The 12157-nt window shown below is 44.7% G+C and overlaps 1 protein-coding gene across 2 annotated transcripts in view; it reads right to left on the reverse strand.

The window, feature by feature from the left end:
* Nucleotides 1-12157, reverse strand: part of tns3.2 (tensin 3, tandem duplicate 2) — a 103641-nt gene that overhangs the window by 10335 nt on the left and 81149 nt on the right. For both annotated transcript variants that reach the window (XM_071346103.1, XM_071346104.1), the window contains 2 exons: nucleotides 1192-1351; nucleotides 445-977 (listed from right to left, as the gene is read on the reverse strand). In XM_071346103.1, coding sequence (XP_071202204.1) covers nucleotides 445-977; nucleotides 1192-1351 — 693 coding nt within the window. The remainder of the gene's footprint in view (nucleotides 1-444; nucleotides 978-1191; nucleotides 1352-12157) is intronic.

Below are 12157 nucleotides of genomic sequence, written 5' to 3' on the forward strand. Positions count from 1 at the left end.
AACAGGACATTGACCCAAAACATACCTCCAGGCTGTGTAAGGGCTATTTGACCAAGAAGAGTGATGGAATGCTGCATCAAATGACCTGGACTCCACAATCACCCGACCTCAACCCAATTGAGATGGTTTGGGAGGAGATGGACCGCAGAGTGAAGGAAAAGCAGCCAACAAGTGCTCAGCATATGTGGGAACTCCTTCAAGACTGTAGGAAAAGCATTCCTCATGAAACTGGTTGAGAGAATGTCTAAACTTTTGACTGGTACTGTATACATGTCTATACTGTGTATGTTTATAACACAACATGAGGGCCAGCAGAGGGACTGTATGTGTGTGTGTGTGTGTGTGTGTGTGTGTGTGTGTGTGTGTGTGTGTGTGTGTGTGTGTGTGTGTGTGTGTGTGTGTGTGTGTGTGTGTGTGTGTGTGTGTGTGTGTGTGTGTGTGTACCTGATCCAGGCGAGGGGGCTACACCACCAGCGCTGAGTCCTTTGAGATGGTCAGAGGTCATGAGAGGGTCAGGGGTCATGGCTGAGGGGAAGGGGATGCTGAGACTACTACCACTATGGGGGCTGGAGAACCCACTGAACGAGGGGGATGTCGACCCACCCAAGCCTAGCCCCGGTACCCTCTTCTCAGGCAGCAGGGGTGGTAGTTCCCCCAGTCTGCCCTCTCCAAGCCCCAGGTCCAGACCCAGGTTCAGGCCTAAATCAAGGCCCCCCAGCCCCTCCACTGCCTTCAACAGGCTGTGCTCCAGTCCCAGACCTCCATTCCCCAACAGCAGAGAGGCTAAATCCCCCTGGCTCTGGTACCCCTTGTTCCTCTCATCACAGCTCAGGTCCTCAGACCCCTCCAGGCCCCCCGGGGCCTCCCAGGGAGAGCTGTGGGCATTGGGGAGGCTGAGAGGTAACAGAGAGGCGGAAGCGGATGGGGAAGACAGGGACGTAGGAGTCCTGTCCAGCCACACTGGAGGTGGAGTTTGGCTGAGGAGGAGAGAGGAGGGCAGGGTCAGATACAAACACAGATGTAGCTACAGTATAGTACACACACACACACACACACACACACATGTTAGAGTGTGATTGCCAACAGAGAGACAGAGAGTGAGAGAGAGAGAGACACCCGTTAGAGTGTGATTGCCAACAGAGAGACAGAGAGTGAGAGAGACACCCGTTAGAGTGTGATTGCCAGCAGTACCTGTCTGTGTGAGGGAAGGAGCTGCCTGACGATACAGAGCGCATGGATCCGAACATTCTCTGACAGGAAGCGGTAGTGACGGACACTTCAGAGCGGAACTGCTGTCCTTCCGACGACACTGGAGTCTGGTTCATACTACTGTCCAGGAAACTCTGGGAATCTGCCGGGAAAATAACAATATATCCCTTTAAGACAGTGGCGTGGCTTCCCTTTTAACATTACAGGTAAGTGCATTAACACAGTACAGTATGTAACAGGAGGATTTTAGGAAACTTTTGCCTTCCCTACATAATCTGAACATGTTTGGTTCGAATTCTTCTCGTACTTTATAATTGTCCTTTTCCTACACACTGCTCTTTGTTCCTTCTCTATACTGCAGCCATATGTGTAGAAGGAAAACTAAGGCTACAAACATTAAGATCACTTTATTGGTTAATTAAACACAAAGTCCAAGCAAAATTTGACTTCTGCTTTTAACCCAACCAAAACACACACACACACACACACACACACACACACACACACACACACACACACACACACACACACACACACACACACACACACACACACACACACACACACACACACACACACACACACACACACACACACACACACACACAGACATGTTTTGGAGAGGTGCCACACTGGGCTTCCAGGGAGCTGTTGTTGTGGGGGTTATGTGCCTTGATTAAGGGCAAACAGCAGGCAATGGCATCCAGGACTTGATACCAGCAACCCTCTGGTTGCCGGCTCACTTCCCGCCGGATTTTTCTCCTCAGGCCCGGGATTCAAACTGGCAACCCTTTGGCTTCTGGCTCACCTTTCTAACCACTATGCTACCTGCTTCCTCCTGTCTGTAGGTCTCCTGCTCATATACTAGTCAAAGTCTTGCCTTTTAAACAATTCATGTCATCCCCCAAACATGAAAACAAGCTGAGAGAGAGAGACAGCGAAAGAGAGAGAGAGTAATGGAGACATCATAAAGACCTTCTTGTATCCACTGCAGCCTCTCTCTCTCTCTCTCTCTCTCTCTCTCTCTCTCTCTCTCTCTCTCTCTCGACTGGAGGCTGAGGAATTTGGATTGAATTAAGTACTAGATTACATAACCACACACACAGACACATGCATGCACACACAGGAACAGGAAAGCGCGTGCGCACACACACACACACACACATCATATTGGCCCTGGTGAAAAGTATTGCACTATATAGGGAATAGGATGACATATGAGATGCAGACTTATACGTTTATGGTGACCATACCATACATTTTCATTGTAAACTAAAAGCTGGTACAGATCTGGCCTGGGGACGTCCGACTGTGTGTGTGTGAGAGAGAGAGAGCGCATGTGAGTGGCATGACTTCCACCGAAGGTGGCTCCCCTTCCTGTTCGGGCGGTGCTCGGCGGTCGTCGTCGCCGGCCTACTAGCTGCCACTGATCCATTTTTCCTTTTTGTTTGTGTCTGTCTGTATTGTTTACACCTGTGTCATATTAGTTGACTTCGGAGGGTATATTTACCTCCGCTGCCTGCTAGTCTTTGTGCGGGATTGTTTTTCTGTGGTTACGTTAGTAGGGGTGCGTGTCTGCACCACGGGGTTTCTTTTCTCTCGGCAGTTGTGCCGTTTGGTATTGAGTTTAGTAGTAGAGGTTTCTCCTCCGTGTGTAGCGCTTTATTCCCTGTGTGTGTGGCATCCTCGTTTGGGTTTGTTTCAGTCCCATGTTGTAGTTGAGTTGGGACTGCTCAATAAACATGATTTGCCACTGGGATTTCCTTGCTCTCCTGCTCCTGATTCCTGCACCTCCCTCCGTTAGGAGGCACGTAACAGTGAGTGCATGTGTGGTTCACACGTTATAGGATAACTTTTGCTTAGAAAAAGTGTCTAGCAGAAACTGCCAATACAACCTAATATCACATCTATCCAACCATCTATCTTTCTGTCTGGAGTCTTGTGGAAGGAAACACTGCCACTATCTCACTCTCGAACCAAGCTGCATAGATTTAGGAACAAACTGCAATAAAAGGGAATTTCAGCAACTGGAGGACAGTGGAAGTTATTTATTGTTAAAAGTAAGATCAACACGTTTCGGCTCTTGGTCCTGTCTGCCTGTTGATCCTATGCTGATCCCTCTAAGATTGAAAAGGATCAGACACAGGTCTTGAAGTCTAGATGTTAAAGGTCAACAGCCTAAAGGATGTGATGTCGCTATTTGTCTCTAATTACAGCCAATCAAACACCAGCAACCACATTCCATGATGCAGTCACACACACACGGCACACCCCTTGTCTCATCCAATCGGATGCCCTGTTCATAGGGAGTATCCCTATCACAGTTACACAACTGGAGTATGACTGTAAAAAAACTGGTTAACATAAACAACAATACTTCACAGAAGGATGAACTTTCCCACACTTTCCTGGGATAACTCCGGAAAGATCCCAAAACCCAATCCCCATTTCCTAGACCAGAGGGAGCCTGCTGATCCCTGTTCCCATGAGTATTCCCATCCCCAGTCGGAGCGGTTTGTCCCATCGGCTATGATCTTCCTGTCTGTCCTGGTGTTCCAGTCTCAGCGCTTAACCCTGCTGCTTTTCGCATAATTACAGTCGAATACTGACTGGGAACGCCGACCCCACCCAACCCCGCACTCACACCAACACACACACACCAGACCCTGCTCCTGACCTTAACCTCTCCGAAACCTCTTCATAGAGACCGCTCACACACCATGGTGTGTGTCACTCCCTAATTAAACAGTCCTAATTAAACAGTCCTAATTAAACAGTCCAAAACGATGACACTATTTTCTCACACCAGTGGCCCTACCTCTGTATCTAAGCAACACAACATCCATAGCTACAGCTGAAGTGGGAAGTTACATACACTTAGGTTGGAGTCATTAAAACTTGTTTTTCAACCACTCCACAAATTTCTTGTTAACAATCTAGTTTTGGCAAGTCAGTTAGTTATGGCAAGTTGGTAATCATTTTTCCAACAATTGTTTACAGACAGATTATTTCACTTAAAATTCACTGTATCACAATTCCAGTGAGTCAGAGGTTTACATACACTAATTTGACTGTGTCTTCAAACACGGGCATGAGTCACAAACACATTCAGGCAAGCAGACACACACAACTTTCTCTCCCTCTTTCTCACTGTCTCCCTCTCAAACATACACTCACACTACACAGACACGACATCACAAGCATCCTTCTCTTCTCTGTTCTGAAGAGGATTCACAGACTCCCTATTGACCACAGGAATGTGCTCTCATTCACTGTCCTCCATACACACACCACACACTGAGAGGCCCAGTCTGACAGCTGTTCACTGTGATCACAGACCAGCCTGACAGAATGAAGGAACAAGGGAAGGAGAGAAAGAGTGTGAGTGAGAGAGAGTGAGAGAGAAAGAGTGAGACAGAGAGAGATAGTATGAGCGAGAGAGAGAGAGAGAGAGAGAGAGAGAGAGAGAGAGAGAGAGAGAGAGAGAGAGAGAGAGAGAGAGACAGAAAGAGACAGAGAGAGAGAGACAGAGAGAGAGACAGAAAGAGAGAGAGAGACAGAGAGACAGAGAGAGAGAGTGCGAGCAAAGAGGGATGGATTCAGATATGTGGAGAGGAGACACAGCACTGCAGAGCCTGGATAGCTCCAGTCAGTAGAGAATCAGACTTTTAATCGGAGGGTCCAATGTTCAAGTCCAAGTTCGGGCGATGCATTTTCCCTCTAGCTACCTTACGACATAGGATCTATAGTCATCAGCCATGGTGGGCTGATGTACTGCTTCAGCACATTCTGTTACAGTTCTGACACCACCCACACACATTCCTGCACATATAATGCACACATATACAGACGCACACATAAAGAGACACACACACACAAAGCTCTCATTATTCTCATCCTACCTGGAAGTTATTCATCAAAACTGAATAGTGCATAATATCCTTTGCCCCCTTCCTCTCAGAGGCTGTCTGGAGCATTCGCCCACACAGAAGAAAAACTAGCAGGCGGGTCGCTTTAAATCAGCTTCCCCTGTCCCCCTGTCTGTTGTGTTTGGCCTGACAGCTATACTCACTGGAGTGGAAGAGACCAGAGAGAGTTCTGGGCAGACTGAAGAGTGGAGTGGACAATAACACTAACGAAAACAGGAGGACAGGATGTTGTGATCAGTGACCCGTCTCACAGAGTCCTACTGTATTTCCTGTCTGTCTGACTTCTCTAGGGACCGAGAGGATAGCCAGGAAATAAGGACAACTTCTAACAACCTCTGTGGTTCTTCAGGGACTGATGTAGTGTGTATTGGGGATAGAAGGACAGTGTATTTTAGAGCATTATCACTGAGGATGTTTGTGAAGGAGCTGCCAGGTCTATCGGTGAAGAATCCACAGGTTATCTTTATAACTTCTTTATGCTGCAGAAAGTCACATACAGACAGACAGGGCATCAGTGGAGTTTTCACGCAGACAGACAGACAGGGCATCAGTGGAGTTTTCACGCAGACAGACAGAGCATCAGTGGAGTTTTCACGCACACAGACAGACACATGCAGGCAGGTAGACAGACAGGCAGACAGACAGGTAGAGAGACAGGTAGACAAACAGACATGCAGGCAGACAGACAGGTAGACAGACAGGTAGACAGACACAGACAGGCAGGCAGACAGACAGATAGACAAACAGACAGGCAGACAGACAGGTAGACAGACAGGTAGACAGACACAGACAGGCAGGCAGGCAGACAGACAGGTAGACAAACAGACAGGCAGGCAGAGAGACAGGTAGACAGACAGGTAGACAGACAGGTAGACAGACACAAACATGCAGGCAGACAGACAGGTAGACAAACAGACTCTCTGTGGCCCTGGTAGATTCAGTAGTGACTCCTTGATGTTGGCCAACTAAACCTCTCCCTGAGTATATTACAGGATGAGGTCATGTCCTACCACTGTGGAACAGAGGAACACTTCGTCTTGTGGTTTCCATGATGAAAAATAAAAGATGGCGTGAGGAAAAACAACTACGGGCACAACCAAGACCACTTCAGAATCAAACACAACAACAAAGAGTTAGATCCTTTCCAACAGAGATGAGAGAGAGGGAAGAGACGGCGCGACAGAGAGATACAGAGACAGGAAGAGAGACAGAGACAGGAAGAGAGACAGAGAGAGAGAGAGAGAGGGGGAAGAGACGGCGCGACAGAGAGATACAGAGACAGGAAGAGAGACAGAGAGAGAGAGAGAGAGAGAGAGAGAGAGAGGGGGAAGAGACGGCGCGACAGAGAGATACAGAGACAGGAAGAGAGACAGAGAGAGAGAGAGAGAGGGGGAAGAGATGGCGCGACAGAGAGATACAGAGACAGGAAGAGAGACAGAGAGAGAGAGAGAGGGGGAAGAGATGGCGCGACAGAGAGATACAGAGACAGGAAGAGAGACAGAGAGAGAGGGGGGGGAAGAGACGGCGCGACAGAGAGATACAGAGACAGGAAGAGAGACAGAGAGAGAGAGAGAGAGAGAGAGAAGAGACGGCGCGACAGAGAGATACAGAGACAGGAAGAGAGACAGAGAGAGAGAGAGAGAGAAGAGACGGCGCGACAGAGAGATACAGAGACAGGAAGAGAGACAGAGAGAGACATCTCGATCTGGACTGTCTCTATGACCATGTTCACCTGTACAGGGAGACAGTCCCCATCCTTGCCAAGACTATCAAGGACGTCGCTTTAAACCGCAGCCCGACCTCTCTACCCAGGAACAGCGGAGCAATCTCCACCCTGCCGAGATCACCGAGACAACACCCCGGACCAGCACCCTGGACCCCCCAGCCACGACCACAGCACCACCAACCTCAATGTCCACCACAGCCAGCACAGCACAGACCACCCCAGCCCAGCTTCAGAGCCACCCAGACGAGGCCTCCCACCCCCCTGACCCCCACCGCAGACCCACACCTGAAGGAGCCACAGCCCAGCAGGCAGAGCTACGCACAGGCTGTGAGAGGAGCAACTGGCCCAGCCCCCACCAACCAAATGAGTGACATTAAACACATGCTGAGTCTGCTATGCTCACATGTGATAGGCCGAGGGTCATGGTAAGATGAGCACAAGAACTCCACCATCCTCACACTACATCCACCCAAGTGGCATGACACAAATTCTATCTTAAATGATAAACAAATTACATTTTCAAAATAAGAGTTTACTTTAATTGAAAAATCCTATTTTAATGGTTCTTCTTGGATTGTGAGTGTTTGTCTCATTTTGAAAGGTAAAGAAAAGAAAAGAAAAAAAAGTTATGAAGTCTTTTTACGTTGCATGTTGGAATTTACAAGGATTGAAGTCCTCTGCTTTTGGGCTAAAGAGCAGAAACCCAGACTTCCTGAAAGAAATTGATGATGTTGATATTGTAGTACTACAGGAAACATGGTGCAGAGGTGATGTTTCCACTGGCTGTCCACTAGGTTATAGGGAGATAATCATACCATCCACTAAATTAAAAGGAATCAAACAGGGCAGAGACTCAGGGGGAATGCTAATATGGTATAAATCTGAACTAATTAATTCAATCGAATTGATCAAAACAGGAGAATTCTTTATCTGGTTAAAAATCAACAAGGAGGCTATCTTGAAAAAAACGTCTTCCTCTGTGCCACATACATTCCCCCCTCAGAGTCACCCGACTTCAATGAAGAGAGTTTCTCCATTCTAGAGGGGGAGATTAGTCACTTTCAGGCCCAAGGCAACGTACTGGTCTGTGGAGACCTGAATGCTAGAACAGCAGAAGAACAAGACACTATTAACAGTCATGGGGATAAACACCTACCAGGAAGCAACAACCTTTCCCTCCCCACATACCCCCACAGAAACAACTATGACAAAGTGAAAAACAAAAACGGAGTACAGCTCCTGAGGCTCTGTCGAACACTGGGTCTGTACATAGTCAATGGCAGGCTGAGAGGAGACTACATCCTCACCGACCTAAACCCAGAGTCTCTCAGAGCCTTCACAGTCAGCCCACTAACACCTCTCTCAGACCACAGTAAAATCACAGTGTATCTGAGAAGAGCAGAACCCAACCATGAAGCATCACGGCCCAATAAATTACATGGTACTAAACAAGAATATAGATGGAGTGCAAACAGTACAGACATCTACCAAAAAGCAATTAGTAGCCAAAAAATACAATCTCTCCTGGACAACTTTTTAGCCTTAACATTCTCCTTCAGCAATGAAGGTGTAAATTTGGCCGTTAGGAACATAAACTTTATATTTGACAAATTAGCCTCCTTGGCTAATCTAAAGAAGCATAAGAGCAAACCAAAAATAACAGATAATGAAAAATGGTTTGATAATGATTGCAAAAATCTAAGAAAGTCATTGAGAAATATATCTAATCAAAAACATAGAGAACCAGACAACAAAAATATACGCCTTCAATATGGGGAAACACTGAAGCAATACAAACGCACCCTAAGAACAAAAAAGGAACAGCACATTAGAAATCAGCTGGATGGAATTGAGGAATCCATAGAATCAAACCACTTCTGGGAGAATTGGAATAAATTAAACAAATCTCATCATGAGGAATTGGCTATCCAAAATGGGGATATGTGGAGAAATCACTTTGCAAACCTCTACAGCAATATAACAAAGAGCCCAGAACAAAAAGATATACAAGAAAAATTACAAATCCTTGAATTAGCAGTCAAAGACTATCAGAATCCTGTGGATACCCCAATTACAGAAGAAGAATTATTGGAAAAACTATGCAATCTCCAACCCAAAAAGGCCTGGGGTGCTGATGGTATTTTAAATGAAATGATCAAATATACAGACCACAAATTCAAATTGGCTATACTCAAACTCTTCAACATTATCCTCACTGCAGGTATTTTCCCCGATATTTGGAACCAGGGATTGATCACACCAATCTATAAAAATGGAGACAGATTTGACCCAAATAATTACAGAGGAATTTGCGTTAACAGCAACTTGGGGAAAATTCTCTGCAGTATTATAAATAGCAGACTACATAATTTCCTTGACAAACACAACGTCCTGAGCAGAAGCCAGATTGGATTTCTAAAACATTATCGTACAACAGACCACATTTACATCCTCCACACTCTAATTGATAAACAAGTTAACCAAAACAAAGGCAAAATCTACTCGTGTTTTGTAGATTTCAAGAAAGCATTTGATTCAATTTGGCACGAAGGTCTTTTTTATAAACTAATAGAAAGTGGTATTGGAGGGAAAATATATGATTTTATTAAATCAATGTACACTAAAAACAAATGTGCGGTTAAAATTGGCAACAAGCAAAAAGACTTCTTCTCTCAGGGGTGTGGAGTGAAACAGGGCTGCCCAATAAGTCCAACATTATTTAACATCTACATTAATGAATTGGCAAAAACATTAGAAGAATCGGCAGCACCTGGTATCACCCTACACAACACTGAAATCAAGTGTCTGCTGTACGCAGATGACCTGGTGCTGCTGTCTCCCACTAAAGAGGGGTTACAGCAGCACCTAGATCGTCTCCACAGGTTCTGTCAGACCTGGGCTCTGACCGTTAACCTAAAAAAAACAAATATAATGATATTCCAAAAAAGGTCCGGAAATAAGGATGACAAATATAAATTCTATTTGGACACAGTTCTATTAGAACACACCAAAAACTACACATATCTAGGACTAAATATCAGCAACACAGGTAGCTTTCACATGGCTGTGAATGAGCTGAGAGACAAAGCAAGAAGAGCATTCTATGCCATTAAAAGGAACATCAAAATTGAAATTCCAATTAGAATCTGGCTCAACATTTTTCAATCAGTTATAGAACCAATTGCTCTATACGGCAGTGAAGTATGGGGTCCACTCTCTAATAATGAATTTACTAAATGGGACAAACATCCAATTGAAATATTGCATGCAGAGTTTTTGCAAGACTGTATTGCAAGTACAAAGAAAAACTCAAAATAACGCATGTAGGGCAGAATTGGGCCAATACCCCCTCCTCATTCGAATAGAAAAAAGAGCCATCAAATTTTACAACCATCTAAAAACAAGTGACCCCAAAACATTCCATCACACAGCTCTACAATGTCAAGAGATGAAACCAGAGAAGAGTTCCCTCAGCCAGCTGGTTCTGAGGCTCAGTTCACCAACCCAAACCAACCCCATAGAGCCTCGGGACAGCCCTCAGAAAATCTGGCCCAACCAAATCATCACAAAACAAAAAGAAAAATATATCACCTATTGGAAAGACACCACAAAAAATCAAAGTAAACTTCAATGCTATTTGGCTCTAAACAGACAGTACATGGTGGCAGACTATCTGACCACTGTGACTGATAGAAAACTGAGGAAAACATTGACTAGGTACAGACTCAGTGAGCACAGTCTGGCTATAGAGACCGGTCGTCACAGACAAACCTGGCTGCCCAGAGAGGACAGGCTGTGCTCACTCTGCTCCAGGGGAGAGGTAGAGACAGAGGTGCATTTCCTACTACACTGTGACAAATACTCAGACCTAAGAGCATATTTCTTTCCCAAAATTATAACTCAATACAAAGAATTTGAAACTATAAAAGATGAAGAAAAAATCAAATATTTATTGGGTGAAAAGCCAAAATGTGCAGTTTTGGCAGCCAAATATGTGTCCTCCTGCCACAACCTGAGGGACAGCCAGTGAAAAATGCAAAGTAATGTTGATAATATTTCCCATTTAGCTTACTTTGGTTTTGTCTTTCATACCAGGTCATATGTCTTCTCAAGTCATATTGACACTGGTCTACTACCATTGATTTAATGTATTGTTGTTCTGATTAATATTGTTGTTGTAGTTGTTGTTAATGGTAATCCCATGTCCACTACTACTATTATTATTACTGTTGGTCCCACCATTTATTTATATATAAATATATATATATTTTGTATATATATACATATATATTTTATTTTTATTTTTCGATATGTATACTTTGACAATGTAAGTAATAATGAACTTGCCATGTCAATAAAGTCAATTGAATTGAATTGAATTGAGAGAGAGAGAGAACCAGAAAGAGAAAGGGAAAGAGAGAGGGGAAGATGGGGGTAGAAGAGAGAGAGAGACTGTAAACACTGTAAATATACATCATATTTGTAATGTCTTTATTGTTTTGAAACTTCTGTATGTGTAATGTTTACTGTTCATTTTTATTGTTTATTTCACTTTTGTATATTATCTACCTCACTTGCTTTGGCAATGTTAACACATGTTACCCATGCCAATAAAGCCCCTTGAATTGAATTGAATTGATAGAGAGAGGGAAAGATGGGGAGAGAGAGAGAGAACCAGAAAGAGAAAGAGGGAGGGGAAGACTGGGATAGAAGAGAGAGATAGAGAAAGAGAGAGTGAAAGATGGGGAGAGAGAGAGAACCAGAAAGAGAAAGAGGAAGACGGGGATAGAAGAGAGAGATAGAGAAAGAGAGAGTGAAAGATGGGGAGAGAGAGAGAACCAGAAAGAGAAAGAGGAAGACGGGGATAGAAGAGAGAGAGAGATAGAGAAAGAGAGAGGGGAAGATGGGGAGAGAGAGAGAAAGGCATATGCTAGACTACCACACAAGACAATTCCAGACGTGTGTAAATACCAGAGGTCTCCAGGAAAGAGCGAGAGACAAGTGTGTGTTCTACCTCAGAGAGGGAAGCGTGGTCTCACAGAACCTCAGGATGGATTGAAATAACACTAGATAAACACAGAGAAGGAGTGACGGAAAAAGAAAGACTTAAAAAGATAAAGCAGAAGACAGTCAAACTAAAGAAACCAAAAGATAGGCAAAAAGAGACATCCAAAAAGAGACAGGCAAAAAGAGACAGGCAAAAAGAGACATCCAAAAAGAGACAGGCAAAAAGAGACAGGTAAACAGAGACATCCAAAAAGAGACAGGCAAAAAGAGACATCCAAAAAGAGAC

The sequence above is a fragment of the Salvelinus alpinus genome, chromosome 16, assembly GCF_045679555.1.
Source record: "Salvelinus alpinus chromosome 16, SLU_Salpinus.1, whole genome shotgun sequence".
Taxonomy (NCBI): Eukaryota; Metazoa; Chordata; class Actinopteri; order Salmoniformes; family Salmonidae; genus Salvelinus; species Salvelinus alpinus.